The following is a 19,740-nucleotide window of genomic DNA, read 5'->3' as shown; positions in this document are numbered from 1 at the left end:
TTGACCTGTTTTGTCACAGAGAAGGAGCTTCTTTGATGAGGGATGAGAGCTACACATATTTGTGGGTATAAGGATAAGTGTGAATGCAGTTTGGAATTATATATGTTGGTCTGGTTGGTTGCTCATTATGAAGACAAAAGACCTGCCTGCTTCTGCCTCCAAAGTGCTGGGCTTAAAGGGTGCACCACCATACCTGTCTTCTACTTTAAAATGAATCGTTGACTCATTACTTTTCTCAGGGCAGCATGCACCTCCTTGTTCCTCAGGCTGTAGATGAGAGGGTTGAGCATAGGGGTAAAGATGGTGTTAATCATAGCGAGTATTTCATTCTGTTCTGGAGTGTGGAAAGTGTTGGGGGGTCATGTAGATGATCATGGCAGGCCCATAGAAGAGACTCACAATGGCCAGGTAAGAGGAACACGTGGCCAGGGCTTTCTTCTTGCCCTCTGGAGAATTCATTCGGAGAACATCGAGGAAGATGAGCAGATAGGAGTACGTGATGAGTCCCAAGGGGAGAAGAACAAACACGGTGCAATTGACAGACACCACCATCTCATACAAAGAAGTCCTCACAAGAGAGCCTCAGAACAGCGGGCATCTCACAGAAGAAGTAGTGGATTTCCCTGGAGCCACAGAATGGGAAGTGCATGATGTAGAAGGTGTTGATGAGAGAATTTAGGGCACCTCCACCCCAGGACACGAGGGCCATCCACAGACAGACTCTATTGTTCATGATAATTGAATATCTCAAGGGATTACAGACAGCCACATAGCGGTTGTAAGCCATGAGGGCCAGAAGGAGACACTCACGACCACCAAGGGCAAAGAAGCAGAAAATCTGGGTCCTGCAGGCAACCTTGGAGATGCTTTTCTTTCTGGAGAAAAAGTTGATGACCATCTTCGGGGCAGTGGTGGAAATTAAGGCCAAGTCGATAAGAGAGAAGAGAGCTGACTGAGTAGTATGTACACTGGGGTGTGGTGGCGAGAGTCTGCCCAGATCAAGAGGACCAGGATGGCATTCCCTGTGAATGCGATGAGATAGATCAGGAGAATAGAAATGACAAGGATGCCCAGATGGCGCAGCTCTGGGAAAAGTCCCAGGAGAATGAAGTCTGCTAAGGTCCCATTTCCTCTGCTAATGTTCTGGACTCCCAGCATTGAGCTAGGCGGTGCAGAGAAAACATTAGAAATGCGATCAGAATCATCTCCTTTGATTATCATTATCAAATCCAAGAAAAACAAAGTTAACAGCTGGGACCAGACCTATTTTTTAGAATAAAACTCAATCTTGTGAAAATACATTTAGGTATGAAAGTTCTGGTCTTGAGACTGAGTATGGGGTTATTTAAATATTTAAATATTTTGTATGTGACATTAAAATGATGTAATTAATTGATGTAAGCAGGTGCTAGCATGAACAGACCAGAGAGGTGCCAAAAAAAAAAAAAATCGGCTTCAGCACCAAAGAGATGGTTCAGAGGCCTTGCTGCTCTTCCAGAGGACCTGAGTTCACCAATATGTAGCAATTAGCTCACAACTGCCCAGAACTCCCTATCCAGGGGATATAATGCCTTCTTCTAGCCTCCTGAGGCATCTGCAAAAACACACATACACACACACCACACACACACACACACACAGCATTAACAATTAGTTGGATTCTTTTTGTGTATTTGCTATATAATAACACAATCATATTATATTTGATGATTTGTAAATACTTTTCAATGTTCTTGAGATTTGAACAGTTTGCCATGTATGTAGCCTTGTATTGGGAGCCTCCACCCAGAAGCAAGAGATCATGGGATGCAGAAAAGGATGGACTAGCACCATGAACCACACAGCAGATGATGCCAGAAGAGCCATGATTTGGAGCTAGGGATACCTCTTCCAAGTCACTGTCCTCAAGGACCATATAGGGTTCTGAAGGGCACGAGGGATTTCCTCTAGTCCGTGTACATCTCTGCAAATGTGTTCTAACTGAGAGGATGGTTGTGATCTCAGGGGTCACTCACCTCATGCAGAGGAGAAAAACACGATGGGACAATTAGAGTAGCAGGTGTGGATTGTTTCGCTCTGCAAGAGCTTGAGCTTTACAATGTAATTAGACTGTTAATGATGATGTCCGGGAGCTGGAGTGTATCACAGTGCTTGCCTTGGGTGCTCCAGGCTCTGGGTTCAATGATTAGCATCACATACAGAAAACCTGAATTCACCATTTGCCTCAGCTGCTGCTGCTAGCAATATTACTAATTTGCTCCTGGCTGAATCACTTCCCTTGTTAGTTTAAACGTGCGTGGTGGAGGCATGTTTTAATGGATAATTAACACGTGCAGCTGATGGCTCTGGGTAGTCGCCCATGATGTGGGTACCCACCTGGGTACAGCATCAGACGAATGTGAGCTTGCTCTCCATCATGCTGATTGTAATTATGGGATGTCCTAGAACTAACCTGAAATGAAATTCAACACTCAACTTTGGACTTCTCTCTAAAACTGGAGAAAATGAGATGAGCCATCCAGGAGGCTGGTCTTTGAGGTTCTTGGTACTTCAGTGTCGCAAGCTACCTCCCTGACAGCATCAGTTGTAGAGTGTTCCCAGCCCTGAGGCAATGCTATTCTAGTAGACCCTCACTCTGGCTCTGTTTCCCTCCCCATAGGGCCCGGATGGGACAATCTTCCCTCTCCAGAGAGCAGATGAGGCAATTCTGGAGACCTCTCTTGTCTCCAAAGCACATTAAATGCTGATGAGGGAAAGGGGATTTGGAATATTTGGAGCACATACCCTTGAAGTGCTCTTACATACACAGCCCTGTCCCCCTTACCAGAGAGATACATTTCTTACAACTAAAGCACATATCGTTGTCCCCCAAAGACCAGCGTTCACTCTACAAAGGGTATTTTTAAGGCCAGGAAAAATTAGGTTTGATCTTAAAGAGGGATTTTGGGCTTTGTGACCCTGTGACTATAGGCTTTGAGGTGACCTGACAGTCAAGTGACTGAGGATTGGCTTCTTCATTAAACAGGACTTTGTTTGGCTTAATCTATCCAGGTAACTCGTGTTTCTGGTTGTGGATGTGTCTGCCTGGGAGAAGCCGTGCTTTATCAGGTCTGTACCTTACATCACATGGTGACTGTTACATAAAACCATCTAATACCAAGAAAGGCAAGGATAGGAGGAAAGAAAGTATACATGAGGAGAGGCATGAACCTGGTGGAGACCAGGCTGGGAATCCCACAGATGTTATTTTAAGCACTCACCTGTGTGAATGGCCTTTGTGATACTACTGGTTAACGGTGGCTGTGACTGGTATTCTGTCTTCTCATGTGGTCTCAACCCTGGTGTGTTCAGGTCCTAAGCCAAAGCTGACACACAGCCAGGAGTGCGATCTTCTCCTTGGCAGTTGGCATAACAGGCTGGCTTGGATGCTGTACACTGAGCTCTGTCTAGTTTTCTTCTTGAGCCAGGTTAGACTCGAACAACAGTTAGATAAAAATCATGGTTATAAAAAGGTAGGTAATAGAGAGAGTTATGACATTCAACTACATTTCTGGAAGGGAAGAAATGTCAACCCATAGAAAGAAGTTCTTGGTTGAAGCAGTGTGCCACACCTAGCAGGAGGGAATTCTCTGGTAAGTCCTTCAGCAGTCACTCTAATAACATTCTGAGGTTGCTTGGTTGTAGCTCAAACATAAGACACCATGGTTGCCCAAGATCAGTACAGGTACAGTCCTTGGACTTGATCCAGGCGGTTGGATCATGCTCTCAGCCCCCAGTACATTTAAACTAGTCACCCCAACACTGCTGCTTCCACAGCCTTGACCTTGACAGAGAACCAAGTCAGGAACGGAGCATTTGGGACATTGTTGAGGAACAGGAACTGGGGCCTGAGGGGAAGCACATTGCTGGGTGGCCTTTCTCTCCCCTCCACATCCCCATTTCCCACTCCCGGAAAAGCCACTGTCCCTACTCGAATCTCTAGATCTCAGGCTTTGGGGAGGAAACTCTCATTGATTAGTGCAGGGCACAAATGACTACATCTTGAGAGGAATTACCCGGGACTGAGCCCCACTTTACCTCATCAAGGATCGGATTATGAAGCCGTTCACACCCAGTGAGTAATGACCTCAGATAATGTGGGCTCCCTGAGTGGAGTCTGGCTCCTATGGAAAATCCATTCGGATGATAGATTGATCTGAGACACACAGAAGAGAAGAGAGCTTGTTCGATGCACACCCCACCACAACAGAGACTCTGACACCCCAGAAATGAGGAATTAATGGAAGACCGCATCTCAGACAGGAGCTGTCTGATGAAACCAATCTCTCCATTACATAACCACTTCTGGGATGCCCTCCCCTGTCACCTTTCCCCTCTGGGAATCCCCCCATCCCAGACATCAATTAGTTGTATTCCTTAATAGATGCTTGCCTTTCTTTGGGATTCCAATATAACTGTCTGATCAAGTGCTAGGGACTCTAGAGTGTGATGTTTACATCTTACTGTGGCATCTGAGGTGACACAGGTCAGAGATACACCTTGGAAGCTTCCACTGGAAGGATATTCTCCCAGCTTAATATAGGCACACTCAACTATAGAACTGACTTCGTGGTTACTTTTGGACCTCCCACATTAGATTTTATGTCTCTTTGAAAGTTTTTCTTTCATAGTCTTTGTATTCTCCCCTATCAGCCTCTCTTGTCATCTCTCCCTTCCACCAAACCCCTCCTTTCTCCCAACTAGCCTTCCTGCTATTTTTACATGTTTTTGTTTTCATTTGTTTGTGGTCTACAACATTTATTTGAGGTCTCCTGCATAAATATGATTACAGTATTATTTACTTGAGCAGTATAGGAGTGGCTTCACCATTGAGGAATCTGACCCCCTTCTTCCCCCAGCAGCCATCAACTGTCCATGGCTCCTCAGAAAAGGGTGGAGCCCCACCCCAGTGGACTGTTGACAGGCTCAGCTGGTAGGCCTGAGTGCAGAAAGACCCTATCCATTTGATCCGTACTCAATTGTCTCAAACAAGTTACACCCAGAAACCTATCACCAATGTGATGTGAACATGAACACTGCTAACCATGAGATAGGAGATGGAAAGAGAGATTGAAAACCTCCTAACCTCTGGTATTGTGGCCGTGTACCACCAAGCCTGCCTCTCTTTTGTTACTCTGTCATTCTCCACAGGAGGAACTTGAAGAGTTCATCCAGGTAGCCACTGTCTAGATTGAGAGATTCGAGGACTCATATTTGAGTTGTACCCTAAAGCAACATATTGCCATTGGTCATAGATCTGGGAATGGAAGGTTTTTTTCCCCTATAGGTCACTGAGATTCGAGGGTCTGTTTGCTACATCACATAAATGAAGCAACACTTAATTGATAAAGACAGGTGACATGACCTTAGGGTGTCACATTGAACTTAGGTCAATCATAGCCATGGAGGGCCCCACTAAGTCTCTTGCCCAACATGAACTATGCCAGTATCTGTATCAATGTTATCCTCCTGTTGAGCCTTGTTGCGTTTTCTGAGAGCCTCCTCTTCAACCTCTTGCTATGTTGGACTTTATGTATCATCGCTGTGTGTACCTTTTCCTCAGCCATTTTTCCTTTTTCAGCAACAGTGTTCTAATGCTGGCAGTCAACTTTTCTCTCTGGAAGAAGGACACGTTTTGCCTTTAGGGTCCAGTTATTTATTTATTTATTTTTAACTTTTACTCCTGAGGATGCTCAAATCATCTTGTTGACCCCCATGACTATTATGTAGTTGTGTGTAACTCCCTAAGATATCCTGTTCTCAAATGCTAGGGTTTGCTTACCTAACTTGAACCAGCAGGTCATTCATTCTTCAGTGGCAGCATCCTAAGGGAGAGAATCAGGAGATGAGAAAATAAAGAGGCTATGTAAGCTGAGGTGAAGAGATCTTACATAAGCTACATCTTAAGCCAAGCAAGTTTACTAAGAAGTGTAGCATCTCACATATAGTTTTTGAGGGAAAAACGGACAGACTCAGTGTGAAACTGTCATACAATGAGATGAAGTCAGCAGGAAGCTATTTAAGCAACATTACACAAAGGAAATACAGGATATCTAAAGTGTGTCACAGACTGAGCACTCAGTGGCCTGGAATGGTTAAGTACAGTTTCTTCAGGAGGAAAAACCAAGTTTCTAGGAACTGAATCCTTAATTCCTTCAAGGGCCTGGCAGCAGCCCCACACTGGACCTTGCCAATTCTGCCCCTGGGCAAGGATACAGAACTAGGTCTCCCCTGTCCTTTCATTAATGTCTCTGAAAAGCCTTGGATTGACCTGGCTCTTAACATTTACCAATGACCATAGAGTCCTGGGTTGGGAAACACTGTAACTTCTATAATTCCTACATCCTATACTACAATCTGCCAATTGGCAACCCAATGAAACCCACCATTTCTACTGTGATGAGTCAGGGATTGTGAGGATCACTCACAGACTCTCCCACCTGTGAGCTTGGGGTCTTTGGGGAGGGTAGCAGCATTCACGATTATCACCACCTTGGTACTATCATGGCTTCTTATACGCTCATCTTCTTTAATGTTCTTTGCATAAATTCCTCAAGGAAGTAGCACTGTCTTCTCATTTTTTGCTGGTATATCTGCCTAAAACTGTGCATTTATATACATACAGCACCAGTCCTGTCTCCACTCCAGAGCAGGTGCAGGCTGCATCTGGAGTCCTCACCCTCTGATGGTCAAAGATGGTGAGCACCAATTTTCATGTATGTACCGGCCATTTGTCCTTTCTCTGCTGAAGAATGTCTAATGGATTCACCTCTCTCTGCTTCCTGATTGTGCACGAGATGTGAGCACTTGCTTCAGATGCCTGCTGCCTTCCCTTCTCCACCATGAGAGCCTGTACCCTTGAACGATGAGCTAAAATAATGCCTTTTTCACTTAACAAAGTATCTACCATGCTCCATTGAAGATTATTGTTTGTATTTTATTATTATTTGTTCTTTTACACTTAATTATGAGTTCTTTATATATTCTGGGTATGAACTGCCCATCAGAGAAATGCCTGGTAGGTATTTTCTTCCATCTTACAGGCTGGGCTGTCTTTGCACTCTGCTGTTTCTCTGTCTCTTCAGCAGCTCTTTATTTTGCTGCAATCTAATTCTTCACTTCTTGCTATCGCTTCCTTGTCCATTGGAGAAGGTCATTGATAATATCATATCCAGTGGTGTCCCCTGTTTTCTTGTAGTTCCAAGTCTCACACTAAGGTCTTACCCTTAGATCTGAGTTTTACACACGGTGAGAGAGAAGGCTCTAGTTTCATTTCTCTGGGTGTGAATAACCTTTTGTTGAAGGTTGTGTTTGTTCTGATGTCTGTTTCTGGCAACTTTGTAAAGGACCTGATGGTTGTAGTTGGATAAGTTTATTTTATTTCATTGGTTTAAGCTTCTGCATTTGTGTTACTGCTATGCTGTTCTTGTTAACATGGCTCTGTGATGATGGAACTTTATATAGAATGTTGTAATACTTACAGCATTGCTCTTTCTGTTTAGGATTTTGTTGGCTATTTGAGACCTTTTCTGTTTCCATATTAATTTCAGCATTTTTCCTGCAAATCAAAAATCTTTGGATTTTGATGGGGATTGCATTGAACTTAAGAGATGCTTTTTGAAGAGTGACCCATTTTCACAATGTCTATCCTCCCAGTCCAACACCGCAGGTGGTCTTTTCATCCTTCCTACTATTTCTTTCTTCAGTGACATATAGCTTCCGGTACTGAGGCTCTCTCATTGCTCTCAACTTTGCTGGCTGAGCTCATGCCTCAGGAAAGTTTCTATGAACATTATTGTCTTCCTATTCGCTTTCTCAAGGAGTCCATGTTGATTTTATATTCTGCTTCTTTGGCGATTCATTCATTCATTCACTCACTCATTATTTATTTCTAGGTGTTCTTTCATGGAGTATTTAATGTCTTCTAGGCCTAGGATCTTAGCATTCTTTAGAGTTCTTTGCTATTTTACCTTTGTTATTTCACCAGCTGATTTTATATTCTGTTTCTTTGATTATTTATTTATTTACCCGTTGTTTATTTCTAAGTGTTCTTTCATGGAGTGTTTAGTGTCTTCTGGGTCTAGGATCTTGGCATTCTTTGGAGTTCTTTACTATTTCACCTATTTAAAAAATGCTTGAATTGGTTACTGTGGAATTGTTAACTTTTGGAAGAAAAGTTTTTTTCTTTGATTCTCTGTTAATATTTTTTCCAGTGTTGGGAGAACGGTTTTTACACTTTCATGTAGGAACTTTCTTCTCTAAAAAATGTGTCCTGGTGTGTCATCTGTGGTCCAGAGTTTAACCTTAGATTCATTCTTACTGTGCATTTTTCTTGTTGCATCTCTGGATATTAGTAGTGAGTCTTCGAATAGTTCTCACTAGTTCGAGGTCTGAGTGGCCCACATTCCTTTAGATCTTGCAAATAAGGAAGAAATATGTGCTTAGATACAGAATTAAGACAGGGGCCCTCTAAAGACACCAGGGCTTTCTTTGCATATATTCTTTGCTAATAGAGTTCAAAGAATTAAGGACATTTCTCATAGCTTCTTTGCAGAGGTCAAAGGTAAAGAGGGGACTGAGCTAAATGGATTATAGTGTGGAGTTATATTATTGGATTCAACACTGTAAGACTTCTGGAAACCTGACAAAAGTTTAAAGAGAATTGTCACGGTAGAAGTCACCTAGCTTGTCTCAATTTTCACAGATAGTACCAAATGAAGTGAGACCTTTGCAGAGCAGCACAGGTGGGCAAGAGACAGACAGAGGAGGAGGGCACTTATCTATAAATCAAGTGTGTGGGAAGGGAGGAAGAGCTAGAATGTGTGACTCCAGAGTTCAACATAAAGAGCCTAGAAATCGGGAGGATTATTTCTGGAGTGTCCCACACCTTACCAAACCATCTGGGGAAGTGTACTCTGTAGACTGCTGGAATTTAGTACTCATAGCTCATAACTCTCTTGTCCATATTGCTGTATGTTGGCATCTGGGTTCTGTTGACACTCAGTGTGGGCTAACAGGTGAAGGTGGACGAACAGCTTTTCCTGTAAACTCATGTGTCATTGGCAATCTACCTGTCCAGAAATCATCCTCCCATTCACCATCCTTAATGGGGTATCTCATGTCAATGACTGTCTGGATGCTCTGCACACCCTAGGTTCAGTCCAGCTGCCCTGTTCATCCTATGTTCACACAGTGGAAATTAAGGACAGCCACCGTGTCCTAGTAGTTGCTGGAATTATCCAGTCCTAAATCCACCCCATCCCGCAGAAACCACAAATGTTTACTGCTTGCATTCTCTGCCCATGGCTTCTGCCTCTTGACTGACTTAGGTTCTTCCTCAGATGGGTCCCCATGCTCTGATAAGCACCCTTCCGTTGCAATAGTGGAATATAATAAAGTATTCTTCCAACAACAGTCTTCTAAATAAAACACAGTTTTAAATGCTGTGGACTGTATGACTTGACTGTGGTCTTACTATATTATTGAGACAGTGTTCTATGTAGACATGGGAAGCTGTAAACTTGCTATGTAGCTGAGGATGACCTGGGATTCATGTTCTTCCTGCCTCTACCTCCTAAGTTTTGGGATTACAGTTAGGTGCCACCGTGCCCATGTCTCGTATTTTCACCTCTTTAAATTGTATTATCTATTAAAATTAGCTGACTGCCAATTTCAGTACAGATAATTTTGTTTGTGTGTATGGTAGTGGCCATTTTTCTCTCATTCCTCTACCCTCTCTTTCTCCCTTTTGGTTACTGTTGCCACAGGTTTATCTCCTGACTGAACTTTCAAAGCCTTGCTTTTCTTTCTTTGTCTTTTAATTTAATTTTAAATTAAACTTCCATTTCGCCTTTCTATAAATGAGACCAGAGAATCCAGACATAGCTCTCCTAGTCAGAACCGTTCTGCAATCGTACTTTGTTGAGAAAGCAGACAAAATCACTCCAAATTGTTGAAATCATCATAAGATGTGGCTGATACTGAGAAGGAAAGGGAAAACCTCCCTCCCATGAACCCAGTGTGTGAGAGAGATGTTTGAGTCAGCTCTGCGTATTCATGGCTGGCTGTGGGAGCTCTGACAGCCCCTGCACACCTGCATTATTTTGGGAATTATTTGGGGGCAGATCACAACATATGCAGACCTTCTGGAGAGTGGCCAACACTTGCCTGTGTTTACATCACCAACACCCTTTGCCCCCCCTATGCTAGCAAACACCCTTTCCTCCCACCACCCCCACAAGCTCTTGGAAATTGCTAATCTTCTGTACACAGAAGCTCTTTGCCCCAGAAATCCTGTTGATGGGATCACACAATGTGCAGCCTTTTGAGGCTTGCCCTTTGCACTTAGCAAAATGCATGAGAGGTTTTCCTGATGCTCATTAATTTTCTTTTAAAGGTTCTACCAGCATCTGACCAATACAGATGCAGATATTCACAACCAACCATCAGGCTCAGCCCAGGGGCCCCAATGGAAAAGTTAGGGGAAGAACTGGAGGAGCTGAAGAGGATTGCAACCCCATAGGAAGAACACCAGCTAACTGGACAACCCAGAACTTCCAGGGACTAAATTACCTACTAAAGAGTATACATGGAAGGAGCCATGGCTCCAGATACATATGTAGCAGATGATGGCCTATCTGACATCAATGGGAGGGGAACCCTTGGTCCTGTGGAAGGTTGATGCCCCAGCATAGGGGGATGTTAGAGCAGTGAGGCAGGAGTGGGTGGGGGAACACCCTCATGGAGGCAAAAGGGAGGGAGATGGGATAAAGGGTTTGGGGAGAGGAAACTGGGGAGGGAGATAACACTTGAAATGTAAACAAATAAAATGATTAATAAAAAATGAAAGTTTTATTAACACAGACTAGTTTGCTCAAATGTGGTTGAAAGGCATGATGATGTTGGTTTTTGGCTTTTAGTGTTCATAAATAAATTTACTATAACTGCTCACACACTGGTTGAACTTTATTGGCTTACAGTGAATGCATACAGTGCCTGTAACAGCTGCTGGCTGGGCAAATTATCCCCTGGACTCCTGTGATAGAGTCTGTCATTCAAAGACTATATTAATTGAAGGAAAAAAAACCCAAGTTGAATCTTTTTTGAAGGAACTTGAAGCCATTTGGATCCATTATCAGTTCTTACATGTAACACCCTGCCTTTAGTCACAGATTGCTACACATGGACATCAAGTGTGATTAGTAGATAAGGAGAAATAGACTGTGAAAGCTAACAGGAGATATTAGATCAGGAGGGCAATTGTCCCACACAAAGCTTTCCTTGAGACTGTATTCTTAAGTGTTCGAACCACTACAGGCGCCTTGGGAGATGATCATTGTTCCCTGCTTTGTCACTGGAACTAGCACACGAAATGCATTTATATCAACACTACGATTGACATGCTAAATATATGAAATTACTTTTTCATGCATACCTTAGGAGAGCTGGGAAAAACTCTGAGAAGAACTTAAAGATATCAAGGCTTAATTTCTCCAATGAAATGAAAAAATGTATAGAAGGCAGAAGAAAACAGAGTTTCATCCAAGAGGGCTTCTATGAAAGGAAATTAGAGGTGTATTCTAACAGAAAGCATCTGAAATGATGACGATTTTGCTGCCTTTACAGGTCCTTGTAAATCCCCACAATCGAGTGCAGAGGTGCGAAGCCACTATGATATGACTTGATTGTAAAACCGTGCGAGTCCCTGGGCTTCTAAAGTGAAAATTTCCTAGTTCATAGTGTTAACTTCTTCATAACTTTGGAGTCCTTCATTTCAAAAACACAATTTGAATGAAAGTCCCACACAGTAAATCCCATGTCACCATGTGATCTTTTCTCCCGAAGATGAAGGTTTGCTAACATACATTTTGTGACATAAAGCCACCTCAACCATGACACGAGCCTGGGAATGGTCTGAGTGGAAAGGAGGAGCGGTGCTTAAGGACGGTCACTGGTCTCGTTAAAATTTAGCTATCATTTTCCAAGCCTGACACATTGCTGAAATTTTAGGAATTTTTTTTTTCTATTTTTTATTTGTGGTTTAAATGCTGTCAAACTATTAATTTGCCACATTTAATTTTAAGAGGTGATTGTGTGAGAAGGGGCCTGTAATACCCAGTCTCTGTTCTGAAACATGGAACTTTATTATCGATGGTTTCTCTTAAAGGCAACACGATTGTGTGACAGTTCCATCTACCGTAGCCCAGAAAGCACATTGCGTATCATTTCTGTGCCTTACACGTTTCTTCCTCACAAAGCTCTGTTTCTAATCTGGATTTACTTAGACTTAACTTCGCTTTTTAAGATGAAGGATAGGACACTTCTGAGTGCGGCACTGGAGGGAGCTGACTCTATCACGGCTGCAGCATCTGCCGGTGCACTTCTGCAGGGCCCCTATCACTTCCTTGTTTCTCAGACTGTAGATAAGAGGATTGAGCATGGGGGTCACTATGGTGCCCAGCACAGCACCTACCTGGTCCTGGTCGGGTGTGTGGGAAGAAGTGGGCGTCATGTAGATGAAAATGGCCTGACCAAAATAGAGGCTCACGACAGTCAGGTGGGAGGAGCAGGTGGCCAAGGCTTTATTCCGCCCCTTGGGAGAGTTCATCCTGAGGACAGTGAGGAATATGAGGGTATAGGAAGTCAGGATCAAAGTGAATGGGGTCAGGAGAAAGATAATAGTTGACACAAACTTCACCATCTCGTAGACGGATGTGTCCACACAAGACATTCTCAGAATAGCGGGCATCTCACAGAAGTAATGGTTGATCTCCCTGGAGCCGCAGATAGGAAAATTCATGGGGTATACGGTATGAACGAGGGCTGCGGCAACTGCTCCGATCCAGGTGGAGGCGGCCATCATCAGACAGACCTTGGGGCTCATGAGAATGGTATACCTCAGAGGGTTACAGACAGCCACATAACGGTCATAGGCCATTAGTGTCAGTAAGATGCACTCAGCAAGGCCAAGGGTGAGGAAGGAAAACATCTGAGTGGCACAGGCAAAGAAGGAGATGTTCCGCCTCCCGGTGAAGTAGTTGATGGCTGCCTTGGGCACTGTGCAGGAGATATAAGCCAGGTCAATAACAGACAGCTGACTGAGCAGGAAGTACATGGGTGTGTGGAGTCGGGGGTCCAGCCAGATGAGAAATATCAAGAGGGAGTTTCCAGCCGAGGCCAGGATGTAGATGAGGAGGATGATGGAGATAAGGAGGTTTGGGTACCTGCAGCTGGGAAAGAGCCCCAGCAGGATGAAACTGGATGTAGTTTTATTCTTTGGGTCCATATCTTCATTCAATAAAATTTTTATATCTGAAAAAATCTACAATGATAAAATGGAAACTATCACAGAGAAAGCATTTGGCTAAAATAATTTGAGTCTCTTGGTCAGGAACTGGGCTGGAACTCTCAGAGGCAGGTTTCCACGGGTGAGGAGTTGAGGAAAGGCACAGGAATAGGGAACTGGGAAGGAGATGGGCAGCAGGAGTTATAACGGGAAATCCCAAGCTGCAGGTCACTACGGCAAGTTACAAACCACTAACAGAACAGCTTGTAATTATCTGAAAGGTTCAAGAAGTATTAATAGCAGATAGCTGTTAGCTGACCTGAAGCTAAATGCCAGGCAATAGATACAGCCAGCTATTTCCTACCTTAAACCCACACGCTGATTTTCAGGCCACACACAACAACAGCTTTTTACTAACTACACCAGAATATGGCTGACAACTTCTGTGTTTGGCCTGAGCTGCAGGAGCATGTCACTCCAATGATGCCTGCTACCCTGTGCCAACCAGTTTCCATGTCAAAATCATAAAAGCTCTAGTATCCCCCACAACACAGGACATCAGTTCTTCATTCTTTTCCCGGTCTGCCTACCTTGTCCCTTTCAGAGGGTGTTGTTCTCTCTGTTCCCCCTTCAAATGCTCGCTTAACTTTTCTTCTGTTCCCCATCTTGGTTTTGGCTGGGGTTGTACCTCAAAGAAACCACTCCACTGACCAAGGTATTTCTTCTTTTGTCCACCAACAAAGGCATCTTACAGTTCACCCAATTGAAGTATACTTTACCCAGGACTTAGCAAGATCATAGCCTGCAGTTATTTGTACTGGAACAGTTTAATAATTAGTCCCTTTGATTATAACCTATAACCCAATCATTACTTTCCTCTCATCTTTGATATTTCATGTGAGTAGCAATCTCCTGAAATTCTTGAATCTTACATATTCCTTTCTCCTTAAAATTCTTTCATTTTATGAGTTTTGCCTGCAGGCAGGTCTGTATCCCATTTGTGTGCAGTGTCCATGGAGGCCAGAAAAGGGTGTTAGAGCCCCTGGAACCAGAGCTAAAGATGTTAACGGCCATGTGAGTTCTGAGAATTGAACCCAGTCCTCTGCAAGAGCAGTTAGTGTTCTAAACTGCGGAGCCACCTCTCCCAGCCCCCCTATTGCTTTCTTGAGTGCTTTTTTTTTCTATCAATCTTCACTCCAGAGAGTCTCTCCAGCTTCTCTGAAAGCCCCGCCATTCTTTAGCTATTGGCTGATGTGACAGGAGGACCCAGGCTCACCCCTGGGTCAGGACAGGCTTTGTTTGACCTCTAGTCAATCACTCACTGATTACAGCATTGCCCTCCCCCTTAAACTTCATACCTTTTTTAACTTGTAGAGGAAATGCAGTTCACATGATCATGACTTCAACGTGAAGAACATCCAGTCTTTTCTCAGGTCCAGACTGACCTCTTCTTGGTTTTGCAGAGTTTCTACCCTAGCACTATGGCTCAAGCACAAGTCACCAACCAGAGTTAACTTCTTTTAGGGAGAGCAAAAGCTTTCTCAGCAGCGATCTTCCTCCCCACTTTACTTTCCTGTTCTGTGCTGCAGTGTGAGTCTTGGGTAGCCCATATCACCCTTCTCGATGTGTTCCATAATGCTTTCATTAACTCAATCAGTTCTTGCCTTGAGAACCCTGGCCTTTGACCTCATAGCCCATGGAAACAGATTCTTCACTACATTTTGATCCACCCCTGGCTCAGGTCTGAGAGCAGTGTGTTAGCTCACTGCTGTGATTCTGGCCAGATCAAGAGCTGCCAATTCTTCTGTGTGCTGTGGAACTGGGGAACCATCAGGGACTCTCATGGGAGTCTGTCCCCAGACTTCAATTAACCACACACCTAGAAACCTCTGATGCAAGCCTTGCTGTCCAGTATTCTGTGCTGTTTGTTTGGTAAGACAGCAGTTGGGTTTTTACTGTCTCCATGGAGATGGGAGGGAAGCAGTTTGGCGGGGGCAGAAGGAAACAGACTCTGAGCAATCAAAGATCCTTCAGGGTCTCATGTGGCAGTGATCCTGTCTGACCGAGGATGGGCTGGGATCCAGGAAGAACGGAGAAGAAATAACCAAACTATGATAATGGAAAAGAACCTAAAACACAGTTCTGATAATGTGGGTGTCCACAGGATAGTCTGCACTCTAGAGATCAAAGCATCCACACACATTTTGACCCTGCTGTATCAGATTCTAACCCAGAGGTTCCAGCTCTCATTTGGGTGGAGACACCCTGTTCAACCACAGGCCACATTGGCCAGAAAACCAGAAAGGAACCAGAAACCAAGGAACAAAACACCCATCCAACCAAGACAAACTCAGAAATCTGAACCTAAACCTAGAATCACTTCAAACCCAGATGCCTAGATGCTAGCTTAAGAATACAACCAACAGCCAAAGCAGTATGTTATCACCAGTAGAGGACAGATATTCTACTACTGTAGACAAGCCTTGAATATTCTACATAGCTTAAACTCAAGAAAAAGACCTCAAAACCAACTTTATGAAGACTGTACAGGTCCTTAGAAAGGGAATGAATAAATCCCCTAAAGAAAGCCAAGAAAGCCAAGGAGAGAAGTCCAACAACCAAAGGATATGAATAAAACTGTTCAAGACCTAAAAATAGAAATAGAAGCAATAAAGAAAACACAAACAATGCTGGAGAGATGGCTCAGAGGTTAAGAGCACTGCATGCTCTTCCAGAGGTCTTGAGTTCAATTCCCAGTCACCATGTGGTGGCTCATAACCATCTATAATGTGATCGGGTGCCCTCTTCAGGTCTGCACACATACATGTAGTCAGAATGTTGCATACACAATAAATAAATGAATCTTTTTTTTTAAAAAGGAAAATACAAACAGGGATTTGTAGAAATGAAAAATCTAGGTAAGTGAACAGGAACTACAGATGCAATCGTCACCAACAGAATACAAGAGAAGGGAGAATCCCAGGTATTGAAGATATGATAGAAGAAATTGATATATTGGTGACAAAAAATGTTAACTAAAAATTCCTGACACAAAAAATTCAGGAAAGACTAAACCTAAGAATAATAGGAATAGAAGAAGGAGAAGAATTCTACCTCAAAGACCCAGAAAAGATTTCCAACAAAATCATGGAAACCTAAAGAAAGAGACACATATAAGCCGGGCAGTGGTGGTGCACGCCTTTAATCCCAGCACTTGGGAGGCAGAGGCAGGTGAATTTCTGAGTTCAAGGCCAGCTTGGTATACAGAGTGAGTTCCAGGACAGCCAGGGCTATACAGAGAAACCCTGCCTCAAAAAACTAACCAACCAACCAACCAAACAACCAACCAACCAAACAACCAACCAAACAAACAAAGAGACACCTATAAGGATACAAGAAGCTTACAGAATACCAAATAGATTGGAGCAGAAAAGAAAGTCCCCCTGTCACATAGTAATCAAAACACTAAACACACAGAACAAAGAAAGAAAGAATGTTACAATCTTCAAGGGAAAAAAGAACAAGTGACATATGGAGACCTAGTAGAATTACATCCAAGTTTTCAATGGAGATTCTGAAAACAAGAAGGGCCTGGACAGATGTTCTGAAGATTCCAAAAGACCACAGTTGCCAGCCCAGACTACTATGCTCAGCAAAACTTTTAATCACTATAGATGGAGAAGACAAAATATCTCACAAGAAAGTCAAACCCTTATTCAACTTAACTAAAAGATACAGAGAGAATATCTAAATTAACAAAATCAGAAATAAAAATTGGGGTATAACAACAGACACCAGAAAACTCTAAAAATCAGTAGGTCATAGTTTAAAATCTATAGTCCAAAATATTGAAAATCTAAAAGAAATGAATAATAGTGGATAGATGCCACTGACCAAAGTTAGATCATCAATATAAATAGATCTATAACCCCTAAGGAAATAGAAGCAGTCATTGGAATTTTAACAACAACAACAACAACAACAAAAACAAAAACAACAACAAAGTCCATGCATGGGCAGATGATTTTAGCACTGAATTCTATAAGACTTTTAAAGATGAGCTAACACCAATACTCCTCTTCAATTTATTCCACCAGACAGAAATAAGAGGAACAAATTTATGAGACCTCAATTACCCCATTTCCCAAACCACACAAAGACTCAACAAAGAAAGAGAATTACTGTTCATATCCCTTATGAACATATATGCAAAAATACTCAATAAAATTCTCACAAACTGAATCCTAGAATATATCACAAAGATCATCCATCATGATCAAGTAGGCTTCATCCCAGAGACACTAGGTTGGTTCAATATTAGAAAAATCAGTCAATGTAATCCATCAAATAAAGAAAAATAACCCCCCATGAGCATCTCATTAGATCCCAGAAAAGTTTTTGACAAAATCTAACACCCCTTTTATGGTAATAATATTGGAGAAACTAGGGATAAAAGGAGACATACCTCAACAAAATAAAGGCAATTTGCAGCAAGCCTATAGCTAACATATTAAATGGAGATTCATACCAACTCCACTAAAATCTGGAACAAAACAAGGCTGTCCCTTTTCTCCATATATATTCAATATATTAATTGATGGTCTAGTTAGAGCAGTAAGACAGCTAAAGGAGGAGGTAGGTCCCAGAGCCTGACACTATTGCTGAGGCTATGGAGCACTCACAAAAAGGACCTATCATGACCACACTCCAGAAGACCCAACAAGCAGCTGAAAGAGTCAGATACAGATATTTGCACCCAACCAATGGACAGAAGCACCTGACCCCTGTTGTTGAAATTAAGGAAAGACTGAAAGAAGTTAAGGAGAAGGGTGACCCTGTAGGAGGACCAGCAGTCTCAATTAATCTGGACCCCCGAGATCTCTCAAACACAGGATCACCAAACAGATAGCATACACCAGCTGTTTTGAGGCCCCCAACACACATACAGGAGAGGACTACTGGGACTGTGTTCATTCAGAGATGATGCGCCTAACCCTCAAGAGACTGGAAGCCTCAGAGACTTTAGAGTTCAGGTGGGGTGGGAGGGTGGGGGCATCCACATGAAGACAGGGAGGTGAGGAGGAGGTATGGGATGTAGGGTGAACAGGGATAAAATATGGAGTGTAAAAACAAACAAACAAATAAACAAATAAATAAATAAGACTGCTAAAGGAGATCAAGGGGATATAAATTGGAAAGCAAAAAGTCAAAATATCACTATTTGCAGTTGATATGATAGTATACATAAGTGATCCTAAAAATTCTACCAAGGTACTCCTACAGCTGATAAACATCTCACGTAAAGTGGCTGGATACAAGATTAACAACAACAACAACAACAACAACAAAAATCAGTAGCTCTTCTATATAAACAACAAACAGGCTCAGGAAAAAAAATCAGGGAAACAACATCCTTCACAATAGGCACAAATAATACAAAACATCTTGTGGTAACTCTAACCAAGCAAGTGAAAGACTTGTATGATAAAATCTTCAAGCTGTGGGAAGAAAGAAATTGAAGATGGTACCAGGAGTTGGAAAGATCTCACATGCTCACATGCTCATGGATGAGTAGGATCAACATAGTGAAAATGGCCATTCTACTAAAAGCAATCTGCAGATCCAAAGCAATACCCATGAAAATTCTAACACATTTTTTTCAGACCTTGAAAGGATAATACTAAACTCCATATGATATAAGAATAATTTCTTCATGTATACTGTGTGGAAGCATCACCTATCAATAACAGCTAATGGCCAATAATAGACATGAAAGAGGGGGGTGGGAGGAATTCTGGAAAAGAGTCAGGCATGAAGAAATGACCACTGAGTGCCAGGAGCCGCCAAGGAGAAGCTAAAAAACTAGAAGGTGATCTTCCTGAGATGGTTCTGCCATGGATTAAAAGGAGCATGTGTCCTTATTACCGGTTGGGACATCTTCTGGATATATGCCCAGGAGAGGTATTGCTGGATCTTCCAGTAGTACTATGTCCAATTTACTAAGGAACCGCCAGACTGATTTCCAGAGTGCTTGTACAAGCTTGCAATCCCACCAACAATGGAGGAGTGTTCCTCTTTCTCCACATCCTCACCAGCATCTGCTGTCACCTGAATTTTTGATCTTAGCCATTCTGACTGATGTGAGATGGAATCTCAGGGTTGTTTTGATTTGCATTTCTCTGATGATTAAGGATGCTGAGCATTTTTTCAGGTGCTTCTCAGCCATTTGGTATTCCTCAGGTGAGAATTCTTTGTTTAGCTCTGAGCCCCATTTTTAATGGGGTTATTTGATTTTCTGGAGTCCACCTTCTTGAGTTCTTTATATATATTGGATATTAGTCCCCTATCTGATTTAGGATAGGTAAAGATCCTTTCCCAATCTGTTGGTGGCCTTTTTGTCTTATTGACGGTGTCCT

At 42.7% G+C, this 19,740-nt stretch overlaps 1 protein-coding gene and 1 pseudogene across 1 annotated transcript; both read right to left on the bottom strand.

The window, feature by feature from the left end:
* Positions 1 to 200: 200 nt before the first annotated feature.
* LOC110305442 (olfactory receptor 2T29-like) lies at positions 201 to 1,158 on the bottom strand (annotated as a pseudogene).
* An 11,130-nt stretch (positions 1,159 to 12,288) lies between these two features.
* On the bottom strand, positions 12,289 to 13,336 carry LOC110305458 (olfactory receptor 2T27-like). Its single transcript, XM_021177448.2, is given in 2 exon segments — positions 12,289 to 12,342; positions 12,344 to 13,336. Coding segments are annotated over 2 exon segments (1,035 nt in total). The 5' UTR covers positions 13,325 to 13,336.
* Between the last annotated feature and the right edge of the window lie 6,404 nt (positions 13,337 to 19,740).

Source organism: Mus caroli, unplaced genomic scaffold (genome assembly GCF_978045245.1).
Source record: "Mus caroli unplaced genomic scaffold, Mus_caroli_1 scaffold_13, whole genome shotgun sequence".
NCBI classification, from domain to species: domain Eukaryota; kingdom Metazoa; phylum Chordata; class Mammalia; order Rodentia; family Muridae; genus Mus; species Mus caroli.
The sequence above is the reverse complement of the archived record's forward strand: the minus strand, read 5'-3'. Positions and strand labels throughout refer to the sequence as shown.